The 17343-nt window shown below is 38.5% G+C and overlaps 1 protein-coding gene across 7 annotated transcripts in view; it reads left to right on the forward strand.

Moving 5' to 3' along the window:
* Window positions 1-17343, forward strand: part of Ckap5 (cytoskeleton associated protein 5) — a 103068-nt gene that overhangs the window by 44056 nt on the left and 41669 nt on the right. For all 7 annotated transcript variants that reach the window (XR_015682889.1, XM_087651838.1, XM_087651835.1 and 4 more), the window contains 12 exon segments: window positions 439-543; window positions 2142-2231; window positions 2336-2500; window positions 3621-3749; window positions 4791-4973; window positions 8507-8620; window positions 8856-8966; window positions 10403-10495; window positions 13530-13715; window positions 14117-14211; window positions 16741-16798; window positions 16887-17012. Coding sequence is in view for 6 of the 7 variants with exons in the window: in XM_087651838.1 (XP_087507964.1) it covers window positions 439-543; window positions 2142-2231; window positions 2336-2500; window positions 3621-3749; window positions 4791-4973; window positions 8507-8620; window positions 8856-8966; window positions 10403-10495; window positions 13530-13715; window positions 14117-14211; window positions 16741-16798; window positions 16887-17012 (1455 nt within the window). In the remaining variant the exon portion in view is untranslated.

A 17343-nucleotide genomic window follows, 5' to 3' on the forward strand; every position in this document is an offset into this window, starting at 1 on the left:
TATAGGAGAGCTGTTGCCCCGTGTCTTCTGGAAATATGTTTGTTTGGTTTTCCTGTTCCAAAGTAAGGATAATAGACCTCTAACGTCTCTGCTACACTTGTGCAGTGCAGGCAGCCCAGGTGCCGTTATGGAGTGTTAGGGTTGGTGTGTATGTGCTGGGCAAGTGCTCTACCACTGAGCTGCATCCCCATTCAGTTTGTCTATCTCACTCTTTTTTGTTTCTTTTTTTCTTTCTCTCTCTTCCAGAACAACAAGAATACCACAGAGGCTTATAAATTCATCATTATTAAGATTTTTCTCTTTTATAAGAAATAAAACTGGTTATCTATTGGCATTATATTTTTCAAGAGTTCTTTTTTTGGAGATATATTTTCATTTCTAGTATCCCTTTCTACAGGGTTATGACTTCGGTTTTGCTTTGTTTTTTTACCTTTACAGGTTGTTGGAAAGGACACCAATGTCATGTTGGTAGCTTTGGCAGCAAAATGTCTTACTGGCTTAGCTGTTGGACTAAGAAAGAAATTTGGACAATATGCAGGACATGTAAGTAATATTCTATTTAGATATAAATCTGAAAAATAATCAGAAAGATAGGCTAGTTTGTTTTATGTTTTAAAACAGCTCTTGGCATAGATCTCTATGTTGGACAAAGTAAACATCTCACTGAGTTTCAGACACTTGGCCTGAAGTACTTAGTTGATTTCTTTGCTTATTATTTACTTACCATATGCTCCTTTGCTTTTACAACTATGAAATGCATGTAGTGGAAATAAAATTGTAGAACCTGTAGGATTGTGCGTTATTGCTCACTAGTGGAGCATCTCCTTAGCACATAAAGTCCTGGGCTGTCCTTCCAACCGCTCTGACCCTAGCGGGACAATGTTTTTAGTAACCCATAAGTTAGGTAGCAATCAAGTTTAGTAATAAAGTTAATAAACTGAGATGTTTTCCTTAACTATGTCAGGTATTGGTAGACTCTAAATTTGGTCTGAATTATTAGAATGAGTTATCATTTTGAGATTTTGTCATTTTTTCAGTTTTATTGTTAGGTTAATATATAGCCTTACTGGAGACTGGTAACTCATCATGTAGTAGGGATAATTTATGAGAACTAAAACTAAAGTAGTTTTAGTTAAAAGTGCTGCCTGTTATTATGGAAATAAAAATAAAGCCCTAGCTGTGTGTGCTGGTACACATCTTTAATCCCAGTTTGGAATTCTGAGACAGATCTCTGAGTTTCAAGCCAGCCTGATCTACAGAGTAAGTTTCAGGACAGCTAGGGCTACACAGAGAAACCCTGTCTTAAAAAACAAAGGAAAGGGGTTGGGGATTTAGCTCAGTGGTAGAGCACTTGCCTAGCAAGCACAAGACCCTGGGTTCGGTCCCCAGCTCCGAAAAAAAGAAAAGAAAAAAAAAAAAACCAAAAAACAAAAAAAAAGGAAAAACAAACAAAAGGAAACTATTTTGGGGGAGGCGGGGGTGAGGTGGGGGGGGGGGTTTCTATCCCTGGCTCCTGGCTGAAAACTACTTTTAAAATTGACATTAATTTGCTAAGTGATGGTTGAGTGATTGAGTGCCTTACCTTCTAGTCTGAGTTGATACTGATTCTATTTAACTTACTATTTTGCTAAGATGGTTCCATCTGCTTAATTTGCGATTTTTTTTTCTTCTTTAAAATTATATATAATATGCTGTCAGACAAATGGCAGGGCATTTAAAAACATTTCCGACCCCAGTGAGGAATATTCCATATAAATGGACTCATAGAATGTGTGGTCATTCATAACTGACTTCATTTTACTTAGCTTAATTTTGAAAATTTGGTATCAGTTATACTATATTGTGTATTAGAACTTCATTCTTGCTTTTTAAAGTTAATTTTATGTGTAGGCGTGTTTTGACTGTGTGTATGCATGTCTGCATCACATGTGTACGTGGTGCCCATGAAGGTCAAAGAGAGCACCGTAACTCCTGGAACTGGAACAGTGGGTGGTCGTGAACTATACTGTGGGTGCTGGGAACCAAACTTGGATCCTGTGCATGAACAGCACGTGTTCTTCAACTGCTGGGCTACCTTATCTGTGTCCCTGTAGTACGCCATTCATATTTGTTAGTGTTATTGTAGCTGTTCGCCTTCACAGGTTGTGCCAACAATTTTGGAAAAATTCAAAGAAAAGAAGCCTCAAGTAGTGCAAGCCCTTCAGGAGGCCATTGATGCCATCTTCCTCACTGTAAGTTGGTGGCATGAAACTCACGGTTCTACCCTATACATGTTGTCACTGTGATAATTTGACTATTTATAGTTGAAAAAGCTCATTGCCATTTTCTTCTAAAGACCACACTACAGAACATCAGTGAGGATGTTTTAGCAGTAATGGATAATAAAAACCCCACCATCAAGCAGCAGACATCACTTTTTATTGCAAGAAGCTTTCGTCACTGCACTTCCTCTACATTGCCGAAGAGTCTACTAAAGCCCTTTTGTGCTGCTCTCCTTAAGGTGATTGGGGGTAGTTTATATATTTTTCCTATAGTTATTGACTGCATGACTTTAATACTGTAATCTGTGATCTTTTAAGGAGCAGACTCTCTGAACCCAAGTTTTGTAACTGTCATGTTCTACTTTTGAAGGATGACAAGTTAGCTAAGAATGAGCATCAAACTAGAGTATATGAGATCCCTTGGGAGTAGGGCATTTTAGATAAAAGGTAAAAGGAAGAGAAAGAAAGCATGGTGGGTTGGCAGGATGGCTCAAAGGGTAAATACTGGCCACACAGTAACCTAAGTTAATTCCCCAGATTCTCTTTAAAGATGAAGGGGGGGGTTGGGGATTTAGCTCAGTGGTAGAGCGCTTGCCTAGCAAGCACAAGGCCCTGGGTTCGGTCCCCAGCTCCGAAAAAAAAGAAAAGAAAAAAAAAACAAATAAAGATGAAGGGAGAGAACATTCATATATATATACATACATATGTTTATGTGTGTGTGTGTGTAAAAATTGTTTAAAGCACTTACAGAGGATGGAAAAATGGTTCAGCGGTTAAGAGCTGCTCTTGTAAAGAATCCAGGCATGGTTCCTGGCACCTTCATAAACCATAGTAGTTCACAACCATCTGTGACTTTCCTTCTCTGCACTCTAACTCCTCTTCTGACCTCTGTGGGGACCAGGTATACACATGGCACACATGCATGCATGCAGACAAAAGCTCATACACATCAAAGAAAATAAATTGCATTTTAAAAAATGACATTTATTTGGTGAATTAGCTAACTATGTGAATTAACTAAAGATTTCTGAAATCCAGAGAAAAAATGTGGAAGATTAACTGCTAATTGGCAAAAGAAAAGCTTGCAGTAAACGTCAGTAAATTTTAAAGAGAAAATTCTTTTTTTTTTTTTTAAGATTTTATTTATATGAATACACTAGAAGGGTGCATCGTGCTTACAGATGGTTGTGAGCCACCATCTGAATTGAACTCAGGACCTCTGCAAGAGCAATCATTGCTCTTAACCACTGAGCCATCTCTCCAGCCCTAAAGGGGAAATTCTTATCCAGCACTATTATTCAGATTAAAAGTAGTAGTAACTAGAGTTCTTTGTATTAAACACCATTTACTTCTGTATAGCACATCAATGATTCTGCTCCTGAAGTCAGAGATGCTGCGTTTGAAGCACTGGGTACTGCTTTGAAAGTGGTTGGTGAGAAAACAGTAAATCCATTTTTAGCTGATGTTGACAAACTGAAACTTGATAAGGTAAGTTAGTAATGGCCGTCTCCTTGCATTCTAGTTTGCAATCGTATCCCTCTCTGTTGAGCTATTGTCTAATGATAGATTCTGAAGAGGGGACAGACATTGCCTTCAGTTGTGTACTCAGTGATGAGCCCACCATGCTATAGTGGACAGTTTCATGACCCTGGTTAAATTCAGTATGTCACAGAACAGTACAGAAAGGCATGAGTGTTGAAAAGGAAATGTATGGAGGAGGGTGTGAGTAATACAGATGAGAGAGTTATGAGTAAATAAGTGTGCCAGTAATTACAATACACTGTATTTGTGTGAGTGTGTGTGTATTATATATATATATATATATATATATATATATATATATATATATATGAATCCATCAAAAAATAGAAGATAAGAACATCTCAGAGTACTTATATGTTTTTTGTGAATTTTTGTTCGTTAAACAATTTCTTGGTTTTTCAAGACAGAGTTTCTCAAGTGTCCCTGGCTGTCCTCGAACTCAGGGACCTGAGTACCTCTGCCTTCCAAGTTCTAGAATTAAAGGCATGTGCAAACATGCATGTGTTGGAAATGAGTTTTGGAAGGTGCTGTCTAGGCATTTCTTGTTACTAATTTTGTCTTGTCTATATTACTAAAAAAGAAAACACTAATAATCAACCCCATGTTCTTCAGTTTATTCTCTAATGATATTTCAGAACAAGTTTGTTGAAATTTTAATCTAAGCTACAGTGATACAATAGTAAAAATATCTTTCAAATTATAACAACCAAAGCTGAGTAATTAGTCTGTAGAAGATGCAATACAGAAATGTACTTTTTTAAATGTAAAAGTCTATCATCAAAATCATGGCTAGTTAGGTATTTTTGTAATTTTAGTTTATGAAGAAATAAAATACATGCTGTATGCCAAGAAAATTACAGATAAGAATTACAAAAAAAACCCATAATATTTTCTGTATAGGTGTGGCTTAATGACTTCTAAGTACTAATGTAATGGCTGTGTTTTTAAGTTATTGGAACATAATGGTATTTATATTGCTTTCTCTAGATCAAAGAGTGTTCAGAAAAAGTAGAACTGGTTCATGGTAAAAAATCTGGACTTGCAGCTGAAAAGAAGGAATCTAAGCCTCTACCTGGAAGGGCTGCTGCATCAGGGGCTGCAGGGGACAAAGACACAAAGGATGTTTCGGGACCCAAACCAGGACCGTTAAAAAAAGCACCTGCTACTAAGGTTAATGGACTTTGATGACAAGGTCTTACTTGTAATCTGTGCTGGAATGAAGCTTGCTGTGTGGCCTAGGAATCAGTCGTCCTGTACCTGTTTCCCAAGTGCTGGAGCTACTGATGTGTGCTACCACGTGTGGCCTAAAAGATGGCTTAAAAATAGAATTGAGTAGGATAAGGACTGGGTTCCATGTTCATAGTTATTCTAATATGTCTGAGTTTGAGAAATGGAATTTTTGGCCACATTGCAAATAGAACAGATCTTAATAAAGACATAGTATTATAACTGCATTTTTTCTTTATAACCTGCCTGGAAGCTGGTGAGTTGACTTAGTGGATAAAGGAGCTTGTTTCCAAGTTTGATCATCAGAATTCAGTCTCTGGTATCCACATGGTAGAAGGGAGAAAAAAATTAATGAACAAGGGTACACCCACACTCTAAAGAAATCAAGTAAATTATTTTTTTCTTTAGTACTATGACTAGGAGCAAGGTAGTAGTGGTACATGCCATTAATCCCAGCCCTTGGGAGCCAGCCTGGTCTATGGGATGAGTTCCAGAACAGCCCAGGCTGCTAGAGAAACTGTGTCAGAAACCAAAACCTAAACAGAACAAAGAAGTCAAGGTCTGACTGGGATAAAATAGTAATAACATGCCTTTTTTTTTTTTTTTTTAACATGGTAGACATTTTAATTTTTTTTTTTAAGTTTACAGTTTAGGCTATAGAGATAACTCATTTATATTCATTTACATAACCAAGGCTGATGACTTGATCACCAGGACCTATATGATGGAAGGAGATGCTTCCTCTCCAAGGAAGGAAAACTTGACTCTGCAAGTTTTCATCTGACCTTCAAATAGTTTGTGCCCATCCGCTCCATCCCATGATCTCCTAGCCCCCGGAATAAATAAATAGGGCTGGCCAAATGATGAGAGATGTTTGCCATCAGTACTGACAGCCTGAGGTCAGTCCTTAGATCCCACGGTGAAAGGAGAGAGAGAAACAGGTTCTAGAAGGTTGTTGTCGCACTTGCACGTGTGTGCTGTGGAGTGGATGTCACCTATATGAGCAACAGCAATAAAGATAAAGATTCAAAAATAGTGGTATCAGAGGCATTGAAGACCCAATCGTTAATCTCAAATTAATCTGTCAATACAGAGTAATTCTAGTTCGTGGTTGTTGTTGTTGTTGTTGTTGGGACAGAGTCTCTTTATATAACCCTGAGTGTCCTGGAATTCACCAGCTCACCTAGAATTTACACAGAGATCCAATTGACTCCACCTCATCCTCTTGAATGCTGGGATTAAGGCATGTATTTCTGTGCCAGACCTCCAGATTTGTGTTTTTCAAGACAGGGCTTCTTTGTGTAGCAGTCTTGGTTGTCCTGGAACTCTGTATACCAGGCTGAACTCAAACTCAGAGATCCACCTGCCTTTGCCTCATGGGTGCTAGAATTAAAGGCATGTGTCACCACTGCGGGGCTCCAGGTTATTTTTTATAAAGACTTTATGTATGTGAGATGGTGGTTGTCTATGGAGGCCAGAATGGTATTCACAACCCTTGGAGGTAGGGTTTGAGACAGTTATCCTTCTGATATGTGTGTTTGGAACTGAGCATAAATCCTCTTCGAGAGTAGCAAATGCTTTTAACTGAGCCATCTCCCTAGCTGGGCTCCAGTTCATCATTTTTATTTCAGTTGTTTATTATTTTTTATGTATTTTATATATACACGAGTGCTCTATCTGCATGTACACCTGCATTCCTGAAAGGAGGATCAGATGTCATTACAAATGGTTGTAAGCCACCATTAGGTTACTGGCAATTGCACGCAGGACCGCCAGTACTCTTTAAATCACTGAGCCATCTCTCCAACCCTATGTCTTTTTATTTGGTTGGTTGGTTGGTTGGTTGGGTGGTTGGGTGGTGTTGTAAAAATGTAAAAATAAAAAAAGTACGGTGTCTTTTACCCCACTAGCTCCAGCACCTCAGTATCCCAAGATGTCTGCTAGATATCTTGGCGGAAACACACCCCAGACACACACTTTCCTACACTCTGTCACATAAAAGAACACACAACACAATAACCTTAGATCCAATTGATAAGATATAATTGCCCACTCAGAAGACTTGCACTCACATGTTGCTAACGGGACTGTGTTAGTGGAGATTTGTCTCTAAACCTCTCAGTTTTAGAAACCGTGTTAGGCTCCCTTTGTGTATAGTTTGTGTATAGTTATTTGATCATTCTCAGATTTCTGACGGGGTTAAAAGACTGATTATAGTCTCATAGCCTATCAGGCTATTTAATCTGAATATACATATTTTATGAGATAGTTATCAGATAGTATACAAACTAGCCAGGATATAATATAGATTTTAAGCCTTTCTTAAGCTAGAATGGATAACTAAATGTTCTGTTTAACATGTGATGGACTGGGTGTTGAGTATTGTATGTTTTATAAATTGTAGAATGGTAATAATTTTACTCAATTTATATATTAAGTGAAAAGACTTTTTAACTGGACAAAAAGGGGGAAATGTGGTTTGCCCTGGAGTTATCTGTATTTTGATACTAATTCCACTGCTCCAAGGACAGCTGTCTGGTCAAGCACTCAGGAATCCGGTGACTTCACCACAACCTCCCCATTGAATTTGTAAAGTACAAATTGAGGGGCAGGTACAAGATAGAAGGAGGCCTGTCATTGGAGGAGAAGGAAGGATGGGCAGGAGAGAAGTTTAAAAGAGGAGGAGGAGACTAAGATAGAAAGGAAGAGACAGGAGGGAGAGAAAAAGAGAGAAGCTGTGACAAGACAATAGAGGCTGATGTAAAGATTCCGCTCTGTGTATTTACAGGTTGTTATTAATGTTCTCAAGGGATGGATGGTACCAGGTTTTGTTTGTTTAAGTGGGCAATTATATCTTATCAATTGGATCTAAGGTTATTGTGTTGTGTGTTCTTTTATGTGACAGTTTGAGTGTAGGAAAGTGTGTGGCAACAGGAGACACTGGGCCGCAGTGGAGTTGGGGTGTGTTTCTTTCAAGATATCTAGCAGACATCTTGTGACACTGAGGTGCCAGAGCTAGCGGGGTAAAAGACACCGAACTTTTTTAATTTTTATATTTTTACAACAACAGTTGGGGGTGGGGGTGGGTTGTTTTTCTAGAGACTGGGTTTCTCTGTATAGCCCTGGCTGTCCTGGAACCCTCTCTGTAGACCAGGCAGGCATCGAACTCACAAATCTGCCTCTGCCTCCCCTGCCCCTGCCTCCTGAGTGCCCGCCCAGCTGCATGTTTTTGTTTTATTATTAACTCATTTTGAATTAGAAGCTTTTAATATGCAGCCTGCAAATTAGCCAAGTATTCCATAGATGTTCTTTGAGTTTCTGTATCTTTGACATTGTAGTAATTCTATGAACAATAAATGTTTTACTTTTAAGTTGATCTCATTTTTAATAAAAATTTTAAGAGTCAAAATATGTAAAACAAAACAACTGCTTTTATAAAATTTTAAGTCATTTGTGGTTTCGAATTTTTCTTTTAGGCTGGTGGACCACCTAAGAAAGGCAAAACAACTGCACCAGGTGGTTCAGCAAGTTCTGGAACAAAGAATAAGAAAGGATTGGAGACCAAAGAAATAGCAGAGCCAGAACTCTCAGTGAGTATCACACATGAGATGGTTAAAGCCCTGAGGGAAGTGGAGATCTTCCTGAGTTCTTTAACATACAGTGAATTCATATCTTTTAGCTACTAATAGATACTTCCCTGACCCCTTTTGCTGCAGAAGACTCAAATGCCATAGTTATCTGTAGGGTTGTTTCAGTTTTAGCTGGTTTTCTTTTATATTGTTTTTAAAAAGCGGTTTCCGATTATGATGTTGCTGTATCTTACAGATTGAAGTATGTGAAGAAAAAGCTTCAGCTGTTCTTCCTCCCACCTGTATTCAACTTCTAGATAGTAGCAACTGGAAGGAAAGGCTGGCCTGTATGGAAGAGTTCCAAAAGGTACAATATAAGAATGAAATACAGTGTAAAATGAGATTATGTAGACACAACATGTCTTCATTGCTAAATTTTTTTTTTTGAAGATTTATTTATTTTATGTATATGAGTCCATTGTAGCCATCTTCACACACCAGAAGAGGGCATCAGATCCCATTACAGATAGTTGTGAGCCACCATGTGGTTGCTGGGAATTGAACTCAGGACCTCTGGAAGAGCAGTCAGTGCTCTTAACCTCTTAGCCATCTCTCCAGACCAGCCTAAGTTTTATAATTAGTAAATGTTTCATAATAAAAAATGAAGATGAGGTTGAACTTTGTTTTTGTTTTGTAGCTGTTTAGTGCGTACCTTTAACATCCTCATTCTGACTTCTCTAAACATGAAAGTTAGTAACTTTTCAAGAAAATTAAATTCTTACTGTGAACTATAAGACTTAGAAGAATTTTAAAATTTTTAAAGTTATTAATAAATATAATAAGCAAACATTTTGCCATGAAAAATAGACCATCTTTATCTATTTCTGTAGTTCTCCTTTATCATGATTTATTGATGAAAACTCATTATATATTGCTATGAGAAACTGTCCAAACTTTTGAAATTTTATTTGTCAGAGTTCTTCAGAGGAACAGAAATGATAAGAGTTTCTGTGGCGAAACATACACTGGGGATTTATTAGAGTAGCTTACCAACTGTGATCCAGCTAGTGAAACAATGGCTATTGGTTGTTTAGTCCATGAGGCTGGATGTCTCAGCTGATCTTCATTCACTATATGCTAGAATCACAAAGTTGGCTTTAAGGGTAGTGAAGGAATAGTGCAAGTAAGCCAATAGCAAAAGCAGTCAGCAGAAGGTGTGGCCCGGATTGAAGGTAGATCAAAAGATAAGGATTAGTGGGGTCTTCCCACTTCAAATGATTTAATTAAGGAAAAAACCCTCACACTATTTAATGAGAGCCTGTCTTTAAAAAAAGAAAGCAAAACAAAAAAACAAAAACAAAAAATCTAACCTAAATATTTTTTTAAGCCAGGGTTAAGGTGACATCAAGTCTCTTTGTGTTTGAGGCCAGCCTGGTCTACATTGTATGTTCCAGGATAGACATGGGTATGTAGAGAAACTCTGTCTCAAAAAATAAACAAACAAACAAAAAAAAAAGTCTCCCAGATGTGTGAAGCTGATTGGGTTTTAATTCATTCTAGATTTTGTCAGGTTGACAGCCAAGAGCGGCCATCACAGGGATGGCAAATTATAGCTCATTCTAGCATACATGGTGATTATGATTCTGTGAGAGAGATAGAAGGGGTGTAACTCTCCAAGCTCCAGTTCCCTTCCATCTTCAGAAATAACTATGGGCTTGACTCTAGGATCTACCTTCACCTGGAACTGTGTTAACTCTTTAACCATTTAACCATTTAATCTTCTTGTCTTAATTTTGTTTATAGGCTGTTGAACTAATGGAGCGAAGTGAAATGCCTTGCCAGGCATTGGTGAAGATGCTCGCAAAAAAACCTGGATGGAAAGAAACTAATTTTCAGGTATTTTTAAGTTGTACATTTAATGTTTTTTATCTAAAAAAAAAAAATGAGTGTAGAGAGACATTGAGAGAAATGATCCAGGCCAGGCATAGTGGCGTACCCCTTTAATCCTAGCACTTGGTGGCAGAGACAGGCTGATCTCTTTGAGTCGGAGATCATCCTGGTCTACAAAGTGAGTTCCTGGACAACCAGGGCTATATATGAGACCCTGTCTTGAAAGAATAGACGGGGGAAAAAAAAAGAAAAGAAAAATTATACAGGGACTAGCAGGATGGGCTGGTGAGTAACTTGTCATTACCTGTTGACCTAAATTTGATCTTTGAAACCTATGGTAGAAGAAAAGAACGGATAGCTTTAAGTATGTCTCCTGAGTGCCACATATGCACCATGATATGCATATACCTATACTTAGATCATAAAATAAAAAATTTTAAAGTGATGCAGAATTTATCACTAGCTGTATATACAATGTTTGCTTTAAACCCTCCTGTTTTTCTGTGTTCCATAGTTCCAACCCTTTATCACTTTGGTATCTTCACAAAAGCTGAATATTCTAAAAGCTTTTGGTCCTTCATATCTCAACTCATGCTACTTTTTTATCTATCATGTGTTGCATATAATTTGAAAAATGCACACTTGTTCCTGCTAGGCTCTGGGACTAGCAGCCACTCCCCTGCTGCCTTGTCTGCTCCCATGGCTAGCTAAGGCTTTCCCAAGAACTGGTCTATGTTCTGAAAATAGCTGCTGCCTGTATTCTCGAGAGCACTGCCTATTCCTCTTTGCCCAGTACAGGAAATGACCATCTCACTTAGCTCCCACAGCTGGTTTGCTAAGCCACCCAAGACCTATCCCTCCTGAGAATGACTGTAGCTACGGCTCGTGTTCTACCAACTTACTGCTCTGGAGGAGCCGACCTACAGTGACCACTCTGCAGTTACACATTCTCAGACTATCTTTTTTTTTTTCTTTTTTTCTTTTTTTTTCTTTTTTTCGGAGCTGGGGACCGAACCCAGGGCCTTGCGCTCGCTAGGCAAGCGCTCTACCACTGAGCTAAATCCCCAACCCTTCAGACAATCTTAATATTTTAAAATCAGCCAAGTGACACAACTGCTGGGCTCAGAATCTATTGCCCTAAATTCATCAGCTATTCTGTATTGGAGTTCTTCTGGTGGCAGGATCTAATAGCCCCCAGGCCTACATTGTGTCTGTCTTCCCCGTTCCACAGCCTGGTGGAAAAAGCCATTTTTCAATCTCGTCTCTTCCTCTTCCTCCTAGGACCTGGAAAATCCACCTCTGTATCTTCACCCAGCAATTGGCTTCTGCCATCTTTACCCAACCAAACAATTGGGGAAAATCCTTCTACAATCATGTTCAAAACATCTTTTTATACAGCCTCTAGATAGGTGAAAGAACACCCAATTTTAGCCAGTATTCTTCTATATCATATCCATAGCAAGAGATTTTTACCGCATGTGTGTGGTGTGTGTATGGTGTGTGTGTTGTGTGGTATGTGTGTTGTGTGTGGTGTGTGTATGGTGTGTGTGGTGTGTGTGTGTGTGTGTGTGTGTGTATGGTGTGTGTGGTGTGTGTATGGTGTGTGTGGTGTGTGTGTGTGGTGTGTGTATGGTGTGTGTGGTGTGTGTATGGTGTGTGTGGTGTGTGTATGGTGTGTGTGGTGTGTGTGTGTATGTGTGTGTGTATGGTGTGTGTGTGGGTGTGTGTGTGTGTATTGGCACACATCTTCTGTTCTTTGGCACTGTAACTTCACCTTAGCTATTACTTTTTGCCTACACAGGGTGTAATGGTATACTATGCGTAAGAGGCTATCTCATGTTTTTCCTAGGTGTATACACAGCCATCAGTATTATGTTCATAACTTTCTGGATTTTTGGGAATATTTAGTTACGTTTTAAAATTCCTTGAGAGCCAGCTTTAGGTCCTAGAACTCAGGAAGTTGAGACAAGATTTCCATTTGTCTTAGTTAGGGTTTTATTGCTGTGAAGAGACACCATAGCCAAGACAACTCTTACAATGGAAAATATTTAATTGGGGTTGACTTATAATTTTAGTGGTTTAGTCCAGTATCATCCTGACAGGAAGCATGGCAGCATGCAGACAGACATATTGCTGGAAGAACCAAAAGTTCCACATCTTCCTGCCTCTGCCTCCTTCAGGAAATCCTACCAGTGTGCACCAAAACCATCTAGAGTTCTACATCTTGATCCACAGGCAATAGAAGGAGACTGTGTACCACACCAGGCATAGCTTGAGCATATATGACATCACATTCCACCTCCACAGTGATGCACTTCCTCCAACAAGGCCACACCTCCTAATGATACCACTCGTTATGGCCAAGATTCAAACACATGAGTCTATGGAGGCTACACCTATTCAAACCACCATACCATGAACTAGAGGCCAGCCTTGGTTATAGGATGAGACCCTGTCTTAAAATATTAATTATTTTTGTAAGTTCTTTGTTACGTGTTTAAGTCTGTAGAAGTTGTAGGTTTTATGTAGACAGTTGTAATATAATAGTTTTGGTAGCTTTATGCAGTCAGTATGATCTATTTAGATGTATTAAGGATTGTGTATATTGAGATCAGTGCAAACAAAAATCATCAAGATGAAAACATAAAATCTAAATTTGGGGTGCCAAAAAGATAGCCTAGTCTCACGACCTTAGGATTAATCTTTGTGACCTGCATGGTAAAAGGAGAGTCCGCTCCTTCACACTCTCATCGACCTGTCCACCCCTCCTGTGTCATGAGTTCCCACATACATACAAAATCAATGAAATACGCTTTAAAATTTTATTAGCTCATAAGTTTTATTACTTTAGAACATTGAGTGGTTTATGTGTTTCTTCTTGTATTCATTGTCAGTTAGCTATTTTAATAGATAAAAATAAAAATTATTTCATTTGTGCAGACTTTTTATTTTTATCTAGTTATTCTTACAGATACTTTAGGTTCTGTGGAATTGAATGTCATTGGCTCCTCATAATGTTCTAATGTTTATTCTTGTTCAGGTCATGCAGATGAAGCTTCACATTGTTGCCTTGATTGCCCAGAAGGGAAATTTTTCTAAAACTTCTGCTCAGATTGTATTAGATGGCCTTGTAGACAAGATTGGAGATGTGAAATGTGGGAACAATGCAAAAGAAGCTCTGACAGCGATAGCTGAAGCATGTATGTTGCCCTGGACAGCTGAACAGGTTAGTTCCAGAACTGTTTTCCTATGCTGTCCCAGTTTTTCCCCCATTTTAACTTAGGCTCACCTATTACAGTTCATTCTTAAGTAAAGTTTTTTATGCTGTGGGGTTTTGTGTATGTGTATGTCCTGGCTGATCTGCAACTTATTATAGTAAATAACATTAGTTTTCTCTTAAGACACTGTGATTCAAAATGATCAGTCAATAAAACATTTCAAATCCTTTAAAAACTCAGTCACCTCTTTCTTTTTTGGGTAAATTAATTCTTTTGTTAGTAGATCTTTGTACTTAACACCTAAAAAAAATCACATTTAATACATGTATGCCTTAAATTCACAATTTATTTCTATAAGAAATATGAGAGTGGAGATTTAATGCTATATTTTCTGATGCTATTGTTTCAGGTGATGTCAATGGCCTTCTCACAAAAGAATCCCAAGAATCAGTCAGAAACTCTAAACTGGCTATCAAATGCAATAAAAGAATTTGGATTTTCTGAGTAAGTCTAAAAAAAAAAATTAGTGAAATACAATTAAACATTTTGCCAAGTGTCTGGTCTTGATTTGCTTTCACGGTCTGTGCTTGCTTCTGAAGAACTGGGGTTGGGCTATCTAACTTACATAAAAGGGACATTTGGACATTTGTTCTGGAAGGTCTGTGTTGATGTATTCTGCATCTTGACATTCAGGCCTTTTTTTTTTTTTAAGATTTATTTATTATATATAAGTACACTGTAGCTGTCTTCAAATACACCAGAAGAGGTCATCGGATCTCTTTACAGATGGTTGTGAGCCACCATGTGGTTGCTGGGAATTGAACTCATGACCTCTGGAAGAGCAGTCGGGTGCTCTTAACCGCTGAGGAGCCATCTCTCCAGCCCGACATTCAGGCCTTTTTAAACGTGTGTGTGTGTGTGTGTGTGTGTGTGTGTGTGTGTAGCAGTGTGTATTATCAGTCTTGTAGGAGGTGAGGCCTGCAGGTGCCTATACCTCCTTCACCATTTAACTGTCCTCTGTCCCCTGTCTTTCTGGGTTCTGAGGTTTGCACCCAGGATCTTGTACATGCTAGGCCAGTTCTATCACAGAGAACTGTCTGTCTAGTCTCCCCAAAGACAGGCATCTAAGTTATGTTTTCCTCAAGTGTGTAGTCCCTGAAAGGGCTCTGTTTTTGGATTAAATTCTGTCAGAATTCCTACAATAAAAATTTTTACTTGTTCGCACAGTTTGCCAAATCGATTTCTGTATGAACATAGTTGCTCGTTATGTTTATATGACATCTAGGCCTACCACTTGCAGAAATTGGTTCTTTCCTTCTACCATGAAGCTGCCACATATTGAATTCGTGTCACCAACCTTGATGACAAACACTTTAACCTCTAAACTACCTGACTGGGCTCTCAGCTTTTTGTTTTTGTTGCTGCTGTGTGTATTCTCAGATTCCTGGAATTATTTTAAGCCCTCCTATTGCAGCATCATGTGCTGAAACTGTTAGTATATGCTATTTTTCCAGGCCCTTTTTAGAGCATATTTCATGTAGTAATACATCATCTCTGCTTTTGTAGATGAAAACATTAGGGTGTGGAAAACTTAGGATCATAGCTAGGAAAGTGCAGGCACTCTTGTTTTATGAAAAGGGTAGAGCTGCTGTATTGTGTTTCTTTGTCGGTGCCTTGTTTTATGTGTGGGTTTTGTTTGCTTTTTCATATAACTCCATTTATTAACTCTGATAAGGGCCAGGGATGGTGGCATCTTTAATATTAGCTACACAAGTGACAAAAGCAGAGACAGACAGATCACTGTGAACTAAAGACCCACCAGGCTGTATAGTGAGACCCTGTCTCAAAAAATAAAAATAGCAACTAGTAGATGCTTCAGAGTATAGCTGAAGTAAAATGTGATTAGAGAGTGATAAGAAGTAGGACTGGAGTATAAATGAGAACAGGTCATCTAAGGCCTCGACAGCTTGAATAAAAATGAGAAAACAAGCATTTTAAGCAGGGCTAGAACATAATTTTATTTTGTTTTGTTTTTTTAAATGATTTATTCATTTATTTAATGTATGTGAGTATACTGTATCTGTCTTCACACACACCAGAAGAGGGCATTGGATCCCATTACAGATGGTTGTGAGCCTCCATGTGGTTGCTGGGAATTGAACTCAGGACCTCTGGAAGAGCAGTCAGTGCTCTTAACCATTGAGCCATCTCTCCAGCCCTAGAACATAACTTTGTGGTACAACAGTTACAACTTATGTGTGAGGTTCTGAGTTCATTTCCCAGAATTGTAAAATTTTGGATTTAGAAAGCTTTGGCACAAGAATATCTGACCAAAATCAGATAGTAAGACACAGGGAAAATAATAGTGTTACTCAAATAAATGCTGTCAGGAAGTCGTTGTTCATCAGCCTGGAGATTGTAGTGCACACCTTTATTCTCAGTACTCAGGAGACAGAGGCAGGCAGATCTCTGAGTTCTAGGACAGCATAGTCTACAAATGAAGTTCCAGGACAGCCAAGGGTACACAGACCCTCCTTGGGGGGAAAAAAACAAAAACAGAAAATAAAAATGTAATAGTTATGTGTGTATAAATTATAGATGTGGAAGTGTTCTACTTAGCATATAGTTTGAAAGTAGAACTGTATAGGGTACTGAGTCAGAATGATTCTGGAGTGCGACCTGAATTGAATTCAGTTCCTAACATCCGTGTTGGGTGGCTTACAACTATTTATAACTCTAGCTTCAGGGTATCCAACAAAGTTGTTACCTGACTTCTATATGTGCTCTGTGTCTCCAATATATGCTGTAGCAATAAATCTATTTTAAAAAGTTTTAAGAATAGATTAAGCATAATATGATTAATCAGTGTACCGATAGTATTTAAAGCTCATTTTAAGTTAAGGATAACTTAAGAGGAGACCTGAGGACTCCTCTAGTGGAAGTCTATCCTAAAGTCTAATTTTATAAGATCTTGAATGTTTTGAAGATTTCATTATCAACTAATTCTAAATGCTTTGGTTTTTTTCTTTCCAGATTGAATGTCAAAGCTTTCATTAGCAATGTGAAGACTGCCCTTGCTGCAACAAATCCAGTGAGTGTGCTTCAGCATGTGTTTAAGCATTGTGGCCACTTTTGTGTTTCTGCCCTAGTTTGAAAGTTCTTACTCTTTTCTCTGGCAGGCTGTGAGGACTTCTGCCATCACCCTGCTTGGTGTGATGTATCTGTATGTCGGTCCTTCTTTGAGAATGATCTTTGAGGATGAGAAGCCTGCCCTCCTATCCCAGATAGATGCAGAATTTCAAAAGGTAAAGGTTAAAAAAATGATCCAGTCTGTGGGTGGTTTTGAGAATTTCACATCAGTTAAGACTAAATTTTTAACCAAGTTTAATGGTATACATTCAAATATAATTCCAGCACTAGGACCGTGGAAGACCATGAGTCAGCCTCGGCTACAATAGAGATCAGGGTTAGCTTGGGCTTCAAAGTGTGATTATCTCAAAAACTAACAAAATAGCCTGAAGAGATAACTACAAGTTAGGTGTTGTTCGAGAAAACCCAAATTCATTTCTTAGCACCAGTCATGTGGAGTGGCCTACAACTACTCAAGGTCCAGACTCTGATGCCTTCTTTTGGCCT

The sequence above is a fragment of the Rattus norvegicus genome, chromosome 3, assembly GCF_021556685.1.
Source record: "Rattus norvegicus strain SHRSP/BbbUtx chromosome 3, alternate assembly SHRSP_T2T, whole genome shotgun sequence".
NCBI lineage: Eukaryota > Metazoa > Chordata > Mammalia > Rodentia > Muridae > Rattus > Rattus norvegicus.